This window comes from Sinocyclocheilus rhinocerous, unplaced genomic scaffold, assembly GCF_001515625.1.
Source record: "Sinocyclocheilus rhinocerous isolate Xijiao unplaced genomic scaffold, SAMN03320098_v1.1 scaffold12, whole genome shotgun sequence".
Taxonomy (NCBI): Eukaryota; Metazoa; Chordata; class Actinopteri; order Cypriniformes; family Cyprinidae; genus Sinocyclocheilus; species Sinocyclocheilus rhinocerous.
Genome location: NW_015626394.1, coordinates 370242 through 392533, shown reverse-complemented (window position 1 = coordinate 392533; position 22292 = coordinate 370242). Strand labels below are relative to the sequence as shown.

The 22292-nt window shown below is 37.7% G+C and overlaps 1 protein-coding gene across 1 annotated transcript in view; it reads left to right on the top strand.

The window, feature by feature from the left end:
* Window positions 1-22292, top strand: part of LOC107714287 (CLIP-associating protein 1-like) — a 90520-nt gene that overhangs the window by 33100 nt on the left and 35128 nt on the right. The window contains exons 3-13 of the mRNA XM_016520102.1: window positions 812-890; window positions 1399-1502; window positions 2249-2340; window positions 2597-2672; window positions 3087-3184; window positions 7449-7519; window positions 19850-19993; window positions 20908-20984; window positions 21081-21173; window positions 21287-21432; window positions 21979-22114. Of these exons, the coding sequence (XP_016375588.1) occupies window positions 812-890; window positions 1399-1502; window positions 2249-2340; window positions 2597-2672; window positions 3087-3184; window positions 7449-7519; window positions 19850-19993; window positions 20908-20984; window positions 21081-21173; window positions 21287-21432; window positions 21979-22114 (1116 nt within the window). The remainder of the gene's footprint in view (window positions 1-811; window positions 891-1398; window positions 1503-2248; window positions 2341-2596; window positions 2673-3086; window positions 3185-7448; window positions 7520-19849; window positions 19994-20907; window positions 20985-21080; window positions 21174-21286; window positions 21433-21978; window positions 22115-22292) is intronic.

Genomic DNA, 22292 nt, shown 5'->3' with positions numbered 1-22292 from the left:
CTTTTTTCCATAGAATATTCATACTGACAAACCTAGCGACTTTTTTGGATAAACCTTAACTATGGTTCAGTTGCTCCAAAGCAACCACATAGCCGCTCTTTAGTGTTAGATGCATGTTGATTTTATCAGACGATGCCGCGATTATAAGTGAGAGTGACTCCTGGTTAACATTTAAAAGGGGTCGTGTTTAGTCACTATTTAGTGTGGTATTTTTTGACAATATTCACTCATCATGACAGTAAAATAGGGCATTCTAAGTCAATATACTTCAGTATTTCCTCTCTCAATCAGTAGAAAATATGGTTAACACCCGGTCATGCATGAAAAAAAAATACCATCATGTACCGTGAAACCGGTATAATTTTGAAAAATACCATGATGTACATTTTTGGTCACACCGCCCAGCACTAATCTTAAGTAGTATGTGAATGTGTAGTATTTCTAGTACTAGTATTCATACTTGTAATATGTTATTTTGGAATCAGATGAAATTTGTCTGTTATCCATAGTCCATTGCGTTGCTTGTTCAGACTCGGATGCCCTATTTGTTACCCATAATCCTCAGCTCTGCTCATTCAGTTTGGGGGAGGGGCGGCCATTTCATTAATTGTACCTTCTTACTTTGTTCTTTGTAATAGCCTACTTTGAATTGACAATGACAGTGTACAGTTACTTAAAGATTTTTAAAGCTAATTAAAGATTTTGTGTATTGTAACAATACACACATTTAAATCGAATAAAAATGCACACATATAATACACTTTTTTTTTTTTGTCTCCGTTTCATTTATTTATTTTTTTTTCACCTTCAGTTGGCTTTGTTGGGAATGGACCTGCTTTCTGCCTTAGTGACGAGATTACAGGACCGATTTCGGCCCCAAGTTGGTACAGGTAGGAATATTAATATCTTATCTTATGTGTAAAAAAAAAATCTCTGTCAGATTTTATTACCACAAGAAATAAGGATCGTTGTATGACACTTCATTTTCATGTTACAGTTTATCTGAAGAACATTTTTTAAAGATTTTTTTTTATCACTTTTTAAGCAGTGGTGCTTGAAAGGGGACAAATGAAGAGATACAACTTCCTGCAGAAGGTTTGAGTTTGCTGACAGAGTGTTATGCTTTAAATGCTGGAACTGTCAGCATACACTGAAACCCTCTGAGAAGTTGCTTCTTAAAATTCATCTGGTTTAAAGCATCACTGCTGCAGTCATCTAACACTGCTTTTGTAACAAATTCACTGCATTCATCAGTGAATTTCAAGGCTGTCACTGTTATTACATAATCTGAAGGTCTTCAGTCTCAAATGATTCGAAGCTTCCATCTAGTTGACTAATCAGTAATGAAAATAGTTTTGCACATCCCTAATATCTAATCTTTGTTCTCTCCATCCCCAGTTTTACCCAGCTTGATAGATCGGTTAGGCGATGCCAAAGATCAAGTCAGAGACCAAGATCAAACCCTGCTGCTGAAGGTCATGGAGCAGTCAGCTACTCCTCAGGTAGTATTTGTCTTTATTTAGCCTAAATATTAATTCCAGGACATTCAATCCATTCTAAAGCTAACACTGCAGTCCTGTTGTGTTAACACAGTGCATTATGCCCACAAACAGACATCTCTGTATTTTGTCTTTGTGTTAAAATATTATGACAGCCTAAACGGTATTTGTAATGTAAGATCTGAACAACCTGCTCCACTCAGAAGTACCCTTGCGAGATGCCTTTGTGGTATTTTAAACGGGATTTCATTTAGTTAATGTATTGAACTCTTCGCTCCATGAAAAGGCTGACGGGAGGTCTCATAATGCGATTAGCTGCCATTTAATTGTATTAGATTGAAAGTATTACTGCTGAAGGTCATGGAGCAGTCAGCTACTCCTCAGGTAGTATTTGTCTTTATTTAGCCTAAATATTAATTCCAGGACATTCAATCCATTCTAAAGCTAACACTGCAGTCCTGTTGTGTTAACACAGTGCATTATGCCCACAAACAGACATCTCTGTATTTTGTCTTTGTGTTAAAATATTATGACAGCCTAAACGGTATTTGTAATGTAAGATCTGAACAACCTGCTCCACTCAGAAGTACCCTTGCGAGATGCCTTTGTGGTATTTTAAACGGGATTTCATTTAGTTAATGTATTGAACTCTTCGCTCCATGAAAAGGCTGACGGGAGGTCTCATAATGAGATTAGCTGCCATTTAATTGTATTAGATTGAAAGTATTACATTTGGATTGTCTTCACAGTACATATGGGACCGAATGTTGGGGGGTTTCAAACACAAAAACAACCGGACCAGAGAGGGAGTCTGTCTCTGTCTCATCTCAACTCTGAACACGTAAGTCCCATTGTCCTCTCAGTCTGGATATTGTAGTTTTCATTCATCATAAACACAACTTACACTGACGTTTATGTTTAAAATTTCCACTTGCAGTTGAATTTCTCTGCTGAATAGAGATATTAAGCTATGAAAATAAAAACGAAGCAGCACATTCTTCAAGGATAACCATTAAAGCTGAAGTTGGCAAAGTTAACACAACCCCCCATGATGCACTAATGCTGTCCTCCCTGTCACCATCGCTTATGTTTTTCAGATACGGTGCCCAAGGCTTAACCCTGAGCAAAATTGTACCACATATATGTAATCTACTGGGAGACCCCACAAGTCAGGTATGCGCATTTGTTGTTATCTAAAACATTCAAGATTAAACTGATCTGTGTGACATGGCTTTTTTTTACAGAACAGTGGATGAAAGTAGCAACATTTCACAAAGCTATAGTGACCTCTGCTGGTGGTTTTGGATATGGAGTTGATGGAAATATGACAGTGTACATTGGTTTTTATTAAATAAACATACATTTTACAATATAAATGAATATTGTTAACAGATGCCGTGGAAAGCATTCAGAATAAACATATAAGTAGCAATGTAGTTGCTTTTTTTTGTCCTTCTAAAACATTTACATTTAAAAAAATTAAATATGGAAAAAATATTTCCATATAAAGCTTCCACGAGTGCACAGGTTAGAGACTCATTTTAAAATGAGTGAAATTTTGAAACTGTTGTCCAATTATCTGCCCAGGTTCGGGATGCGGCTATGAACTGCCTTGTGGAAATATACAGACATGTTGGAGAGAAGGTTAGAATTGACCTTAGCAAAAAAGGACTGCCTCAATCAAGGTAAGCTCTTCCTTTTTCCTAATTTTGTACCAGTTCACAGACAATGCATCAGCTTTACATCTAGAATATTAGCGTTTTCAGGACACTCCCAGGGTCTTTTCTAATTCACGTGGATTTTTGTCTAATTTTGGACTCATCTGGATGTTTTGAAGGTCTTTTTTCCCTCTAGGTATTCGCTGCGTGTGTTCATTTACTTCTATCAGGCATTGATAAATCTAGACAGCTGGTTTTCCCCATTAGTAAGTGTTTCTAAACAGAGTGAAAACATTCATGAACCAGTCTCTGTTAGTACTGTAATGATTCTTATTCCCTTAAGAGGCTAAAGTGGCTATTCATACAGGTCATTAGGTCTTAATTTTCCTCCGGACCCAGAATCTGACTCTGCCCTCTAACTTGAGACTAATATGCTTTTAGCAGCTAATATTATGTGCTCAGAGCACACCGCCTAATATGTAATTAAGCTTAAACCTCCTGATTTGGTGATTTAGAATTCAGAAAAGTGTGGAATTCATAGCGCCAGTCTCAGATGTTTTGCTCTATTGGTTTGATCCTACAAAAAAAAAGCGTCCAACCATGATACTGCACAGCAAGAGTTGAGTGCATGGAGAGGAGGAAGGCATGCCAGCATTTGCTTGTGGTCTGAATTTGGTTGTAACATCTGTTAGGAGTCCCTCCCACTTAAAATCTGTGCATGTCTTCAGGACCCATGCAGGCATCTGTTTCTCTGATCTTCTCAGTGGTTATAGTTTTAAGACTTTTGAGGGCAGGCTCAATTGGAACATGCCTGGGGAAAACAGTTTGCTGTGACTTCGGACACAACGACAAACCGGCAACTCGTTTGTGAGCATCAAGGCTCAAGTACTGTATGTGTACTGCAGCTCCAGTATTTTTGAGTTAATTCACCAGATCTTATTAATACAATCATTTGGGTCATATGAAAATATTTTAAGCTAATGCTAATTCATTTCCACTTCCGAGGGCTGTACTCATTATATTTGATTTATTAGATTAATATAATTTCCATGCTGCCATCTCAGTTGGCTTCATGTGCATCTGTACCCAAATTCTTTGGGACTAGACCAAATCCTGTTACTATAAATGATAACCACACAATTAAAATGGGCCTTGGAGGGATCTATGAAAGTATTGAACCCTCGTTTATTTCTCTCTAAAGCTCATATTTATCATAAATTAAGTGTGCACAACTAAGTTTTAATTTTCCAAATGTTCAATATCCAGTTTGAGTCTTAAGCACACTGACAGCCTGACAGTTTTTCAGCACTGCTATTTTTTCACGGACTGGCATGGATGTATCTGTAAAATTCAAATCTTCACAGCTTAATTTAGAGGCACACAGTCAGTTTGAATAGAGAAAGAAAGCTCTTTTGAACACTATAGTGCATAAGGGTTTAGCAAAAAGCATTTCCCATTTCTCAAACTGCAGAAAAGGCATCCCGTCTCATTTGCAATTCAAAATTCTGTTGTGTTGCACTTGATAAAGCAGAAATGATGGACTTGTAGGATTAAATGTTTGCATTTGTCAGTGGTTGTCAGCAGGGATGCCCTCATTTAAAATGAAATCCTAACAGCATGATTGTAGGAAACAACATCCTCTTAACCATAAATATTACAAGGCTTTACTTACTTGTCCTAGTTAGAATTTAATGACTTTGCCAGTTACAGCTTTGAACATTAACATCATCACAATATTCACAATATCATAAATGCAAATTTTGAGTATTCATTTTATCACTCAGCCCTATTTATGACCTAAAATTATTCTCTGCCACACTGTAAGGCAGAGAAATGTGGTAGCCCATCCAGATTCAGCATGGCAGAATCCCCTCAGGGAGCTGAGAACATGACGATGAATTGGCTTTGATGCTCAGGGCTCTGGGGATCTGCCTCTGACTCGTTTAGACAATCTTCTGAGAGGGATGTAAAGGATGAAGGATTCTCGGAGGGTTTTACAGAAAGAAAACATCCTCAGCTTTGTGAATATGCAGTGGGAGGAGTTTCAGGGAACAGCGGTACATGGTTCAGTTTCAGATGTTCTCCAAGTGATTTGCTGTCATTTGAGGATGCTTAAATGTTTCGAAAATTATTGCTTCATTGAAGAGGCATTCTATAATTAAAATAATTATTTTTTCCTTTGATCCTCTTACGATGTTTCTTTCATTGAATAACAGTATTGTTGTACACAACTATCTCTTTGTCCTTTAAAGAAGATTTTTTTTGCTGCTATACCTTTAAGACCTGTTAATTTCCTCTGTTATGATTGGCTAACCTCTTTGCACATGCAGGGATCAACGCTAAGGATTTTTTTCTACTGGCCAGTCGGGCCAGTGGTTCAAATTTTTACTTGCCCTGCCAACATTTTCCCTGGCCCTGCCACACAAAATAAAATAGTTGCTGATATCATTGTTTTTGATCTGTTATCTTGTATTCTAATAAATAAGCTTATATGACACCAATATTTTAGATACCAATTAAATTTTGTAATTCTCTATTTCAATTTCGATACCACAGCAAAAATCACTAGCCAAAAATAAATATAAAGTTTAAACATTAAAGACAAGTGACAGCCAGTAAATAAGAACAAATATATAACATATTACAAGTAATAGCACAATTAAATATAGGCCTATAGCACAAAAAATAGAAATGAAATGATGCTTTAGGTTTTTATGTTTGTAGATGTTCAGGTACAGGAATTGAAAAATCACATATAAAATAACATTTGCATATTCTTCACTCTGTGTTGCACCTTGATCTTTCTTGCATTTTAATCATGAATTGAAAAAAAAGTGCAATGTTTGATTTATATTAGACTGTATAATTTCAAAATCTGAAGCAAAAACAGAATAACCTGACTTTAGCTTTGTGAAATTATGCTACGCGTTTCCTTGGTTACAGCTGTAAACACAGCAGCGCTGCGCGTATTAACCATTAACACTAATTTAAATGCATCATACGGAGACGAAATTAAAAGAAAACGCCATTTCTGAAAACAGTCAGTTCCGTTCCCCTCAGAAACACATTCATATAAAATTCAATATTTGGATTTTCTTCCTATATTTCGCGCATCGTGAACAGTGATCTTGTTCTGCCTGCTACAGTATTTTCTCCTCTTTGTGTCCGTAGCAAGCAACTCTGGCCCGTTTAACGCCCGTTTACAGACTAAGTATAATAATAACGTAATATTTCCACACAAATGGCCATTGGAAAATTATTGCAGTGCAGTTTGTGTGCAAGCACGGAACAGAAGATAGTCTGAAATAAAACAAAAAATGTCCAGTGCATCTGTAACATACTCCAGTGTATAAATTCAATATAAATTAATCATTGTTAAAGCTACAAAGTTACTTGCCAGGGCGGGTATTTTGACATACTTTTGTATGTATTTGCCCGTTCAGGCGGCTCACGTGGCTGTCTGCGCGCGCTGTTCACACAGAACACAACGCGCGAGTACTGAATGTAGTTGTCTTTCACGCCCAAATGCTTTTTAATCGCTTGAATTTTTATATTAACAAGTCTTAAAAACACATGCAACTGATAAGTCGTGACGACGCTGCAGTGGCCCGATCGGGCAAGTGACAAACCCGTCTACTGTCCCAAATGTCTTTCACGCTGGCCCCGGGCCATCGGGCAGTCCTTATTGTCGAGCCCTGACATGGATTACACTTACCTTTGGATTTGCAGATCTGCTTTGGCATCAGATATAGTTGGTGCAAAGCTTGCATTGCACTGACAGGATCACAAAACCATCCATGCTGTAATGTGACACATCAACTGTTACATCACAACCAGTCTCGCTCAGCCAGACTTATGGCTAACGGCAAATAGTCTGGTCCTCATTGTAGCTTGTTCTGGCCTTTAACCGCACATTTAGACCGCCTACCGACATGTTAAGCAACCAAGTACTTTACTGCCTGTTGTGTCCATAGTTTGAGTTAGGTCATCGTGTCATTATGTCCATAGCTAATAGTCTAAGCGTTTGTTAAATAGTAGTGTAGTGTGGTCAGGTGGTATCTCAGGACAAAGGGAGTGACCGAATGAAAGGTATTTCCATTTCATAGACATTTACCCTGCTTGCTGAGAGCCTTTTTTGTTAGATTTGCAACACCTGTTTCTGAGGATTGTTTTGTGTACACCAGGGGTCACATTTCCAGAGTTACTGCTCTGAAGGTCTAGATATTGTTTTTCTGTAACTGAGCGATCTTTAACTTTAGATTAATTTATTCTTGTTTTTGTTTTTTTACAGGTTGAATGTAATTTTCAGCAAATTTGATGAAGTCCAAAGATCTGGGAACATGATCCTCTCCTCAGGTTCAGGTAGGATCTATATGTTTAGAAATTCCAAGAATTCAAATGTCCAAACAGACTTTTAAACATCATAGCTTGGATGTTTATCCTGGCTGTCTTCCAAAACCTAGTTCCACTCCCTACATCATCCTAACCTCAAAAGTGACCCATTTGTTTCACTTTACGTAGACACCTAGTTGAACATTTTTTTAATTAGATTGAACTGCTATTTTAATCTATGCTTTTGGGGATTGAGGAATTATATTTGTTATCAACATTTCTCTTGCATCATCCACCATCTTGGATGAATTTTATTCACTGAGCTTATCACGGTGCATTATGGGATTTCCTTTTCTGTATAGGATACATGTGATGCTACTTTAATATAGTAGAAGGTATCTAACTACCTTTCATGTCGAAAGCATGCTTGTAATGCCTTAAAATGCTGTCTACATAGGCAGCTCACAAGGTTTTGGAACTATTTTCTCTTTGCATCTTATAATGATGTCCTAGGGCAGGGATTCCCAGACTTTTTTTGGTCAGCTGAACCTGTTCGTTCTAAATACTGACTTGAAGTACTTCCTGAAATTGTAAGTTAATATTTCAACAACGCATTTGCATGTTTACAGTTCTCTGATTACAGTTAATGGTCACATGACATTCAGATAAACAAATAAAATATTTAATCTTTTTTTTTGTTATTATTAAATGAGATTAAAAGATTATTTATTTATTTTAATTTTACATTTTTATGATTCAATTAATCATTAGCTTTTAATTAACTCATGAACCTCAGTTTGGCAAACCCTGTCCTAGGGTATTTGTTAATTATTACTTTAAGCATCACAACAGAAAAAAAAATACGGTATGGTCAATAATACCCACACAAACTGTATGATATATAATGTACTATATTATTGGAATATTATAAGTACTGTTTAAGAATGACTGTATTGACCTGATCAGGTACACTATGATAGCCTAAAAGGCATTTTTGATCAGGCTTTATGTATCAGGAAGGTTTTGGCACGACAGTTGCAGATCTGTAAGTGTTAGAGTCTATGAAGCGTGTTTGTTTGAAATACAGAATTAGTGAGGTCTGAGTCCCCCTCTCCTCCACCTCTTCCTCCTGTTCTCCCCTGCGACCCTGTGCAGATTATATTGCAGGATTTGGGCTCATTTTGCATTTCAGTGGGTGGTTGAAAACAGCATCTGTGGTATAAGGATTTTTTTGTCATTTTACTAATAATGAAATGTCTATTTATTTGGGTGATCGTCTCTTCGACTTTCTTTGTAAATCTGGTTGAACTGTCAGTGAAATCAGGCAGAGGTAATATATTGAGATAAAACATGAATCTATCATAATTTTTAGGGTGAGGGTCAGCTTTAGAATTACACCTGACAGAGAGGGAGAGACAGTGAGCGAGCGATACTCTTCACGTTGTATGCTGTAGTGCTTTGAGAAGATCACTTTGTGTGTTTGTCTGACTTTAGATTCAAAGGGACTTACTTTGTCATCTTTTTCTGAATTTCGATTTATTTAATGGAATAATATCATGCTGATTTTGAAATTTAAAAGCTTTGATGTGATCCTTGGTTCATGCTGCTCCATATAAAGTAATTTGTCATGAAACTTGTTGCTGCCATATTGGAACCGTGAGAGTTTTACAAATGATAACCCCTGGTATGAGTGTGCTTTTGGCAGACACTGATTTAGATACACTGTGATGAGAAGCCTTAATCAGAGATTTCCAAGTAATGTTGGTTTCTGTCTGATTACCAGAAGTTTTCTTTCTATAATATAAAATTCCATGCAGAAGTGATACAGGTCTGTAAATAATGGCGCTTTTCCACTGCATGGTACGGCTTGGTACGGTTCACTTTTGGGGGGTTTTCCACTAGGGCTGTGCGATTTGGGGGAAAATATCAAATTGCGATTTCTTTTTGACAGATATTGTGATTGCGATTTGCGATTTTAAATTAGCAAAGTCAAGCTTCAGCTCAATATTGTCAATAATGTGCACTGTGCAGCACAGTATGGGTATCATTACCCTGCTGAAAAAAACAATAGAAACTATCACAGAAATTCTTATAGTTTCCATTAAACCATTACAAAATTCCTTTTTGTTTTGGGCATTATTCCAATAGGAATTACTGTTGTTCTATTGGTTGCCATCTGCCAGATTACATCCCACCAATAGAATCCATCAAATAGACACCATTATAGTTTACATTAAAACCAAACAAATTCCCATTATAACCCTGAAATCCATAAATTTTTTTGTGTTTTAGGAGGGGTTCTATTGTTGTTGTTTTTCAGCAGGCAAGATTATAATGGTATAACTACTTTTACAGAATTAACTTAATTACTGAATTTCACAGAAAATATTTGTTTATTTTTTATAAATAAAGAACTGTGTTTCTTAAGTCAATTATTAAAGTATTACATATGTTACATAGGCTGATTTATTCATTTTAAGTATTTGGGATTTTAAGAACAAGTGGAAAATGTGCTGAATGTTTCATTTCATCCAAGTGAAATTAGCAAGCAGTTAGACTGAATTTACATTCGTTTTAAACGCGGAGCCAGGCGCGAATCGACACAGGTTGCGCGCGTGCGTCAAGCCTCATCCATACTGACAGATGCGCTCGTGAAGACTTGCGGTGCGGAGCCGGGCAACTATAATGACATGTGAATAATCCCGCCCACTCTAAAGCGATACTAAACTGCAGTGGAAACGCAAACCGAGCCGAGCCGTGCCGTACGGTACTGAGCCGTGCCGAGCCGAGTCATACCACGCAGTGGAAAAGCGCCATAAGACTGGACCAGATTAAGCAACGATTAGCTGATGGATGATTTCCGTGGACAAGACGCTAAGTGATCATGTGCCTGTAAAAGGAGGAGTTGGGGATGGAGGAGGGTAAGCGCATGTCTGTGCGACAGACTAAGGCAAGTGTGAGTACGGATGAACTTTTATATCTTATTTAATTGTAGTGGGAGGAGTTACCCAGCTGATGCTGGCTGTCACGCCGTAGTCTGCCTGAACTACATTTGAGCTTTATTCGTCACTCAAACTAGAGTTCAGTTAGGACCACTCTGTTGACTAAGATTATTGTAGAGTTCCTGAATATTATTTTGGCGGCAGGCTTTGCTCTGAAGTGTTCAGGTTCTGAGCTGTCCACAAACAAACCTCACTGAGGTTTGAAACCCCCAACACAATGACGTAGTATGTTAATTCTAAGATCAATCAGGGAGCACAGCAACTTTTGTGGATGCTCTCTTGTCTCAGCACAGCGGAGATAGCATATTTCAATTATAATCGGGAATGCTGTTCTCTGGTAAGACAGTTGGTGAGGCTATTAAAATTGATGTACATTAGGCGAAAATTTAATAGTCCATGAGAGGGGAGAATGATGCTCAATTGGAGTATAACGGTGAAATGAGTATAACGGTGGAGTATAACGGTCAAATGGAGTATAACGGTGGAGTATAACGGTGGAGTATAAAGGTCAATAATGGAGAATAATGGTTAGCTTACTTGAAGATCGTTGTCTCCTTAACTGCAAACATTGAAGGACTGATTATAGATGTGCTAGCATAAAATATCATCACACTAGCATTAGTGTGCTTGGCACCCTCAAGCACCCCTGTAGAACTGATTAAGTGTATTGGCAATAACCAAGCTTGAGCATCAGGTATGTTTCCAATAATATTCAAAAACTTCGATCAACAGCACGTTTCCTAAAACTAGCTTAGTCAAACAACGAAAACGTTCCAATGATAAACACAATTTTGTGTTAAACGGTATATGTTCCAATAATGACTTGGTAACAAGCACGTTGCCAATAACCTGTTAACTTTTAAGCATGAGCATAAAAGGAAAACTTAGCTTAGCTTATGAAGACACGTTCAGATGAATGGAGTGAAGTATATACAGATGTGATGAAGATGCTTGATCTTACTGATGTCACACTCCTTCATGAAGGGAGGGCTGATCTCGACTGAATTGTTCTGATGTCACTTCCAAATCAAGCCGCTTATACTGGTCAATGCGGTGAATTGTGAGTATAAGATCACGAAACTGAATCTGAAGTGAAATTCGTGTGGTGAACAAAATTCTTTCATGAACTAGAAGGATATCTTAGCGAGTATCTGTGCGACACTTTCAATTTTTGTGTCTGGCTCCGATGTAGAAGCGATTAAAGCGAAGTGTCTGTGCGACAGACTGAAAGCTGACTTAACACGTCTGTGCGACAGACTATATAGTGACTGAAAGCTAGCTGACTTAACACGTGTCTGTGCGACAGACTATATAGTGACTGAAAGCTGATTTACTTAACACGTGTCTGTGCGACAGACTATATAGTGACTGAAAACTGACTTAACACGTGTCTGTGCAGCAGACTGTATAGTGACTGAAAGCTGACTTAACACGTGTCTGTGCGACAGATTATATAGTGACTGAAAGCTGACTTAACACGTGTCTGTGCAGAATTTGTTGTGAACTTGTGCACGCAGTGCAAAGAAGGGTCAGAATAGTATACCTAAAGTTATGGAGGAAAACGTTTGTTGAATTTAATTAAGAGTGTACTCATTTTTGCAACCCTTCGTTTAAGCAAGATTGCCTAATTCACTTACTTTACAGCTATCGATTACATGCTTTTCTTTGTTTTTATTAAAGGGGCCATAAAATGGAGAATCAAAAAGTCCTATATATTTACACATGAGAGACTACTCTACAATAACAACACACTGCAAGTTTCAGAACTCAAATCTAACTACCCAGTTTAAGATATGAATGATTCTTTTCTACCCTTCTGAAATGCCTGGATTTGAAATCAGGAGAATCTCCTCAACATGGCCCTTAACACATTATCATTGTGGTTGCATTGTTTCAATTTCTTGAAACAAACAAACCTGAAACCAACACAGTGACGTAGTTTGTTCAATTCTAAGATCAATCAGGGAGAGCAGCGTCTGCCACCGAACTGTGGACAGAGTGAATGCTGACTTAACACGTGTCTGTGCGACAGACTATATAGTGAGTGAAAGCTGACTTAACACGTGTCTGTGCGACAGACTATATAGTGACTGAAAGCTGACTTAACACGTGTCTGTGCGACAGACTATAGTTACTGAAAGCTGTCTTAATGCGTTTGTCTGACAGAACTGAAAGCTGACTTAAAGGGATAGTTCACCTTCAGTTGTCCCCATTGACTTGCAAAGTGTTTTTTTTCCCATTCTATGGAAGTAAATGGGGACCAGCAACTGAAGGTGAACTATACCTTTAACGCGTGTTGTGCAACATAACTGAAAGCTGAAATTGAAAGCTTGTAGATGCAGCAATTGCAGCACAGCACCTTTTTTAATAAGCGCTGTCTCTGCACAAATATTAATAGCATTATATAATAGGAAATGTCTTTCATTTGCACTGCTAATATATTGTGTAAATCTGTTTGTGTGAGGGCCAGAGTATCCAGAGTCTCTTTCCTGTTTCAGGATTTTAGTTGGTGTAAGAAAGATGATTCAAGTCCTGTGAACATAAACTCAAAAAAGATGAAGGGGTAGCAAATTAAAGGACAAGTAAATGGCCCCAGATACACTGTTTGTACATTACATTCATTCTTTACAGGGAAATGCTTTCTACGTCCTTTATTTAAAAGAGTTGGGTGGCTTTTGTCTTTGGTAAAGTCACAAGACCACAGCAGCAGGAAGGGAAAGGGAAGGAGAGGCGGAGACCCAAGAGAGAGACTGTAAAAAAAAGCTGGAGCTTTGTTGTATTTGCAGTCTCTGTGTGAATTGAAGAGACACTTGCTCTATGACAACCGGAGAAGGTAAGGATTGGAATGGAATGGCGGCTTTAATGTCAGGGACGAATAAAATAAGTTCTGAAGTCCTTAAACCTCCAATCTGCTGTTCTGTCACGGGGACGGCATGTTTATCTGTGTTTTCGTGTTTACAGATGGTAACGCTTCTGAGATTTAAATATTCGTGTTTTTGCTTCGCCCGTTTTTACGGTCTCTTTAGCTGGATTTCAAAGCATTTTGACATGGAAATGCAGTGTATCCATTTATAGATGTTGTCGTTTTGGAAAAATAAAACCTCTAATCTCTCAGATTGTCATGGATTTAGATGTGTTATAAACTAGACTTGTGACATTTATCGAAGACATCTCACACTTAAATTGGTTTAATTTTATGTGTTTCTGCAGTGTTACTTTATTAATTTGTCTCATTGGTTTTTGTTGCATTGAATTCTATAAATATAACTGCATTATGGATGTGAATTTGCTCTTTTGCTCATCTCTAGTATTTTAGGAGTGACTTTGTGCTATTCTATTTGTGCTTTTTTTAATATTGGCCTGTGCATCAGATGCATGTCTATGGATGTTGCATCGTGTCTCACTATATATATATATTTTGTTTAATCATCTCACACCATAAGCATTGCATTTTTACCTACAACATTAGCCTTAAACAATGCTCAAAAAACAATTTGGTTGTGTTTAACATTATTTTTCTCTGCCTTTGTGACACTAGCCAAAAAATAAAGCCATTGCAGAGGAAGTTATTACATTAATGAAGACATTTTTATTTTTGTCTTTGGAATAAAACCAGAAATCTTTATAAAAGTAAACTGATTTCATGTTTACTTTACATAAACATAATCCTTCACCTTTAGCAAAGTGCACTGCTCTAACCATTTGTTGTTAACTTTTGCAATGTGCAATGTCAATATAATGCGGCTGGCACCTGTGAGAACAGGTTATGAGTCACATGCCTTCGTGTAGTAGTGCTGTCTAGGACACTCTGTTTTTATATCAGGACACACTGCAGGAAGTGATCAGAAAGGTAGAGGTGAATGAGGGATTGAGACTACCAGTTTATCTTTTTTATATACATTATACACTTTATATTGGATCCAGCAGTACAGTTTGAGAGATTAATGGATCGGTGTGTGTGTGTGTGTGTTTATGCCCTACAGCACTGTTATATAAACATGTCGCTTGGGTTCTGAGCTTTTTTGTCTTGACATGCTCAAAGTCACTGCGACATGTTATGCTGTGTCATCGTCTCAGTCCAATCAGCAGCTAAAGAAAGTTGTCGCTTGACACAGTGGCAGGTACTGTGGCTGTGAAGGTAAACACTGATTTTTGACGGATGATTTCACAGGTCTGTAAGCATCCCATGTTCCTGTGGTAAACAAACAACATTGTTTCTGGATTAAAACATAGTTTGTCTTCTGTCGCATGTGAAAAATCTGAGTTAGGAGCTGGGGATGCACTTCGTTCAAAGTTGGCAGGTCATGCAGAAAAGATTATATCCTCCTTCCCTTCTCCGGCTGAAATGACACATCTCTCAAACTCAAAACTTGAGTGGCAAGGAGATTAAGGCCCGTTCCAGAGGTTTGTCCTCTTGAAAGGACATTACTCACTTCTGAGAGCACCAGGAGTAAATAAATAACACCATCTCCACACTTCCCTGCTGAATAAATCCATATTTTGTGGTCAGTTTTAGCTCTGTGAAGAACTATTATTGAAAGAGGCTTATTTGCTGTATTGGTTCAGTTGGAGAATCGAGAACTATGTACATTGTACAGATGTATGGTGTTACCTACAAATAGTACTGTTATAGTAAATGGTGACTATGGATAGTTATAGTCCACCAAAAAATTTAAATTCTGTTGTTTGCTCACCCTCATATTATTATAAAACCTGTAGGACATACTTTAATTTATCCTAGAAGTTTAGCAGAATGCCAAGCAGACTAAATGATTGCATACGTCATCAGAGAGAAGTCTGGAAGTTTAAGTTATGACATTTTAATTAGGGATGCACCGATACCACTTTTTCCAGTACTCGGAATGAGAGGACAGTAGTACAGCCTAGCGCATTTCACACAGGCTGCTAGATTCACTTTCGCTAGAAAGTCGTGTATGCCTAAGGTTGAAAATAAATGATGTTTATAGTGAATGCCCCTATAAATGGTCTTATTTTTACGATTTAGTTTTAATCCAAATGATGCGTGTGCTAAGTGAGTGAACATCAAAGATCACACAACAGAAGTGCGTGCTCTCTCTCTCTCTCGGTCTCTATCTCTCTCTCTCTCTCGCTCTGTCTCCCTACCGTTAAGTAACTTGCGCATTGTTTTACTTACTTGTTTTTTACATATCCGCCCGAACTACAAACTTTCCAGTGATGTCTGTGAGAAAGGTATATTCACTCGACAAGCTCGCGCATCTGCGCCGCCGCACGCTCAATGCACTCAGCGTGCTTTGTTGATCAGCCCGCGCACATACAGGCGTTAATACTGAATGTTTAACGTTATATTCATTGCATACATATACTTCGTAGTAGACATCCTTAACTCCATTCTGCTGTCTGTTGTTCTGTTGTGGGTGTTTCTTTGTCTGAATATGGCGCTCATCACATGCTGTGTGGTATCGGCGTTTGGTATCGGGGCATTTTAAAGAGTACGAGTACGAGTTCATGAGCTCAGTATCGGGCCCGATACCGATACCAGTATCGGTATCGGTGCATCCCTAATTTTAATTAAATATTACAAGCTCTCCCTCTCTCTTTTTTTTTTTTTGCAACACATGCATGGATGAATCTTTCACAGTAAGATCAATAAGATCTTTGGGTGAAGAAAGTAAGGCGAATTTCCATTTCATGCCGATTTTAAACTTCAGCAAGTTTGTGTGTGTTAGGGCAGTGCTGTTAGAACCAATGCTGGTAAGGTATTGCCAGGCCTTTCATATTTCTTTTGACAGGTTGCCACTTTGATCTTCAAGTGCTTTTCACAATCTTCAGGCGGTATAAAACAGAAAAAAATATCCAATTCAGATTAGCCATTTCTGCTCCAAGGGAGACGTTCCTATTCAATTGAATAAGAGCTCGCTGTTAGATTGATTTGCACAGCAGTTTTATGATGAACCATTTGATTTTCTAGGCCAATTAAGCGAGTTACGGAGCATGTTGTTGAGCCAGTGGCTGCCTGCTTCTTTTGAATCTCAAATCAAAGAAAATTGTTATCACTAACTGAAATGAAACATTGAACTTGCTGCTTGAACTCCAGCTAAAACTGATAGTTTGATATCAGAGGATCGTGAATGATGCCTTTGTGCCATTTTTTGACTGTCAATAGCTATCTGCCCACATGGTGTCTTATGAAAGATGTCTTTTGTGGGCATATTGTGGGCTGCTGTCTACGGATGTTTTACACACATACATATGTTCTGTTGTCCCTACCACCCACCAATGATATTGGGCTGTATTTTTCAGCAGTCAGCATACCTCTCAGCAGACATTCCAGCGGGTTTAACTAGAACGGACTGCGTATGCATTCCTTCACCTACATTGGCTCTCTCTGAATGACATATCTCAGCTGAATGCTGGGAAATGGCCTCCAACATGCTTATTTCCTTTTGCATGCATGTGCATTGGTTTGACACATCTGTTGCACCCGTAGCCATCAACCCAATGGTTGAATTTACATTTAAATTTAAAGTATTTTTAAATCATGAAAATATTTTGACAGGATTATGGGGGAGGCACATAAAAGAGGATTCTGTGCCATAGTAAAACAGGAGCACAAAAACAAAGGCATTCCTGTCGAGATGTAATTTATTAAGACGTGTATCACCAGGTAACTGGAATTGTCATATAAGTAGGGCTGCCCCCTAATAGTCGGCTAATCGTTAGTCGACCAGAAGAGGCTTGGTCGACCAAAATTTTATTAGTCGCTTAGTCACAGAAAAAAAAAACACTCCACAGGCGAAGGCTCACTGCAGGACAGATGGAGGCGCCTGTGCGCTCACTTGCTCTTAAAATACTGGTCATTTTTGGTCATACAGATAAGAGTAATACATCTTTTGAATCTGTAAAGACTCTACGTTTATTTGTGTGCTCTCACAATAAAAACAAAACGCGCTTTTGTGAAATAATGAAAGCAAACAGGATGCGCTTTCTGCCGTCTCGGTCTGTAAACTTGAGCGCGAAACACTGTGTATATCTTTACCTTACAGACATAAAAATATATCTATAGAGAGTGAAATGTCTACTTTCAAATGAACCGATCCAAATGGAAAACAAATATTCTCCGATTATGCAATACCAGAAGAGGCTTGGTCGACCAAAATTTTATTAGTCGCTTAGTCACAGAAAAAAAAAACACTCCACAGGCGAAGTCATCCAGTCCAGTATGAAACATGCATACAGGCGCATCACTACTGCGGAGATGATGAGTCAGTGTCACCGACTTCATCTCTTAAACCGAGAACAAAGAAAGCATTAGTTTATCAAAATATTAAAATGTAAATGCAGTCTCCTTACTGTTTTTTTCCTGACACATTCATAATTATTACTTCTGCCGGTGTGCTGTAGCAAGTTTTATGCGTGTGCTTGAGTGCTTATTAGGCTATGTAGGCAATTAAAGGCTCATTATAATGATTTAAATGGTTTACTAATAAACGTGCAATTAGTCGACTAATGCTTAAAATGAATGACTACTAGTCGACCAGAAAAATCCTTAGTCGAGGACAGCCCTACATATAAGGATATTGTAGACAGTGCAGGTTTTCTGAGTTTGGCATTCTTTAGGAGTTTGAGTGGGACCTGAGCTGGCATCTTGCATATATTTTTGAAATTGCTTGCCATAGCCTTAAATGGTCTAATATGGGAACATCTTCTATGTAATGCATTTATCTCAGTTAATGCTCAGGACTGTGTAATGTCTCTTCTTTTGAATACATCTCCTTAAAGGAATATTCTGGGCTGCAAAATATTTTTTGCATATTGTGCTGTTGATAACTACAGACAATGATTTTGAATTGTTACTTACCTTCAACATATATAAGTGCTTTAGCAAAAATATAAGCTGCACATTTTTGCTTTTAAAACATGGCCCATTGGCTGTTATTGGCTTCCATTATAAGTGCATTACTATAAATAGCTTTTTGACAAAAATAATCCAGATTTATCTTATTTTTCCTTTTTTCTCTCCATTAAGAGAGTCACAATGCAACACATTTGATAGTACTGTAGGTGATGTTTTGCATATTTTGTCTTTCTGTTGTGTGTGTGTTTATTAAAGTCTAGAGACTAGAGTCTGCTTGGAACAAAAATATCAATTGAAATATTTCTTCCCTTGCTCTGACTGCATTGATTTGCTTTGACTGGTTGGTTTGTGGTGCTCTGTAGGCTTGTCAGGATTATTATGTAATCGCCTCATTGTGATTATTTGATTTAATCATTGTACACATGAACTCCCAATCACATATTGCTTGTCAAGTAAGTGAACACTAGAAATGTCATGAAATGTACATTTTATTTTTCTTTCAAAACAGGGCAGAATTGCATAATATGTGCTGCATATATATATATATTTATTTCATTTAGATTTTTTTTTTCAAGTTCAGTGTGAATAAATGACTTGTTAATTATGTGTATAAGCTGACGGAGTTGATAGCCTTATGGGTGTCAACATATGGTGCGCCACGCCTCTGGTGACCCGAGTTCCATTCCTGACTTTAGGTCCTTTGCCGATCCCTTTTCCCTCTCTCCACCCTGTGCTTTCCTGTCTGGTCTCTATACTGTCCTATCCAGTATAAGGGCATGAAATGGCAAAAAATATTAAAATAAATTGTGTATAAGCTTGTTATATAAAAAAATGTGTAGGACAGCACTAGTACTCTGCAAGAATCAGGCAGCAGAATAGATTCATCCTGTAGCTCCTTCCTGTTCAGAAAGATTGGTGTGCCACCCCCTTCCTCTCAGACTGCTGGAATGTGTGATTGTCCGCTCATTTTTGACTTCCAGAGTCCCTTACAGTAGATTAATCTATGAATTTCACAATAATAGCTTGCTTTAGACATCACTACAGAATAGTTGCTGCAATGTTTAAACACCAAAAGAGTCTTTGGTTTAGATTTGTAGTATGAAGAAAAGCCTTGGTCTTCATTCCACATTTTTGGTATGAAATGGGGAATTATTATAATCAAAACATGCAGGTTGGCATGAGGTTATGATCATCGATGTGACAAATTAGTGGTAATTGGTGATGGATATTATGGAAATGTTGGCCCAGCGAGATATTGGGAAAAGTAAATGTGAGCCTTTCCATGTGCTCTCAGGATGAGAGTGTTTCCTGTGGTGTTCTTGTTTGCTCTTCCGGATAAGATAAATCAGCTTGACAATTGTGTTACCATCTGATACATTTGTGATACCATCTGAACATGGCCTAAGAAACGTCCGATCAGGGAGACAGTGATTCCTTAAGTCAAACTAGTTATTCAGACAACCATGACAGTACAGAGAAAATATTAGATTAATTGATCAGTGTTGCTTGTGTCCCCTATAGATAAGAACTTTGATGACGAGGAGTCTGTGGATGGGGGCAGGTCCTCCTCCTCTTCCTCTTCTAAGGTCTTCTCCAACAGCAGGAGAGGGGGCAGCATGGGCTCAATGAGACGACCCAGTTCTGCCTCTGGATCCAGGGCTCCAGGTAAGACCACAGCTGCTACAGCTCAGCCCCAGAAGACCACTGAGACCACACTATAGACATTCATAAACACTGCACATCAACATGTTGACAAGGAGAAATGTAATTGTTCACAGAGAGATTATCTATTGAAAAGCTTGTAGCTGAAAAAAAGCAAAAGAGACGTTGAGAAATGAGTGGAGATAAATACAGATTTTTTTTGCCTGGGAAAGAGGCATATTGCAGATTTAAATAGCAGACACACACACACACACACACACACATATTATAGTAAGTTTTTTTTTTTTTTCTAAATAATTGAATATTTTAAATGAATACTTAATCAGCAAGGATGCATTAAATTGATCAAAATGACAATGACATTTATGATGTTACAAAATAATTCTATTTCAAATAAATCTGTTATTTGGAACTTTTTATTCATTAAACAATCCTAAAAAAACATTAATAATAAGAACTGTTTCTTGAGCATCAAATCAGCATATTAGAATGATTTCTGAATGATCATGTGACAGACACTTAAGACTGAAGTAATGGCTGCTGAAAATTCAGCTTTGCCATCACAGGAATAAAATACATTTTAAAATATATGAAATAGTAATTTTAAATTGTAATAATATTTTGCGATAAATCCAGCCTTATTTTTTATACATAATTACATAAAAAGCTTCAAGCAATATTTACTTAATTGAGAAATACTGAAAGACTACATGCCATTGTTTGATTTGCTTGGTTAATATTTATAATAATAAGTGCTAATATTAATCTATTATTATTTAAAATCAATGGTCTTAAATTTTACAATAGATTTGTTAAAAACAAATTATTTAGTATAAAAATTGAGAATTGTAAAATTTCACCAGTATTGGCACTGACTACTAAATCTTTTTTGAAATTTTGTGATTGTAATTCCTCAGGGAAGGACAGTGTCAGTGCAGGAGCTGTGGATGTAGAGGATTTTATCAAGACTTTTGAAGATGTACCTGCAGTGCAGGTAATGCATCTTTAATTGAAAAGATCATGCTATTTATCATGGACTCCTTGCATTTAAACACATGATGCAAGAAATAAATATGCTGTTCGTTTTCAGATATATTCCAGTAAGGAGTTGGAGGACTCCATGAATAAGATCCGTGAAATTCTGTCAGATGACAAGCAAGACTGGGAACACCGTGTCACTGCTGTAAGTTATTCCTGATCAGTTTCACTGATACTTTTGTCGACATTGTGCGCACTCCTACTTGAAGAATGTGTCTTCAGCGAGGCACTGAAGGAACTCTTATATCATGTATTTAGCTGAAGAAAGTGCGGTCGCTGCTTCTGGCTGGTGCAACCGAACACGAGGGTTTCCTTCAACATCTCCGGCTTTTAGAAGGTGCCTTCAAGTTGTCGGCTAAAGATCTTCGGTCCCAAGTGGTTCGAGAAGCCTGTATCACATTAGGGTATGAAGCCATTCTTTCCTACCATTTTTCTTCCAGTCTCTGTTAGGATGTTTATTTAATATAGTGTTAAAAGTGTGACATCGACTACCAAAATCGACTTGTTTAGAGTCAGCTAGTGGGATGCCACCTTTAGATGTTCATTGATCAAAGTCACACTTCAGCAGCAGGCCAATTTTTCACAAATCCAGTCTTATAGGTATTTCATCATATTCCGCTTCATGTTTTATCTCAAATATCATTGGGATACAGCTTTAAAAAGTGCTATTTAAAGGGGCAAATGAAGCTGTTGTGCGGGTCTCCGTGATTGAGCATGGCTCAGTATGGGTCTTTAATTATTCTGGGTCTTAATGTGTTTCTAATGAAGTGGAACCGAGCTGACTGGAGCGTACAGGACAGCTCTTCTGCTAAAGTGCAGCCACTTGATGGATATCTAAACAAGTCCCATGCCTTAATGTCACACAAATTTGATTCATTTCCATCTAGACCCAAAGTTAACGTATACTTATATTCATGTTTTGTTGATTGGTGGGTTTTGCTCTCTCTCAGGCATCTGTCTTCAGTGCTGGGGAATAAATTTGATCACGGGGCTGAAAGCATCATGCCTACGCTGCTCAACTTGGTGCCCAACAGCGCCAAAGTTATAGCCACATCCGGAGTGGCAGCCATCCGACTCATCTTGCGAGTGAGTTCAAAAAAAAAAAAAAATATATATATATATATATATATAAATAGTTCATTGAAAGCTTCCTTAGTATTTGGCCAAAAAATAGGAACCTTTTGGAACAGACTCTACATTAGAGCTATAAAGCCTTAAAGTGGAAGTGAAGCAGTCAGTTAAGTTAACATTATTAAAGTGATTT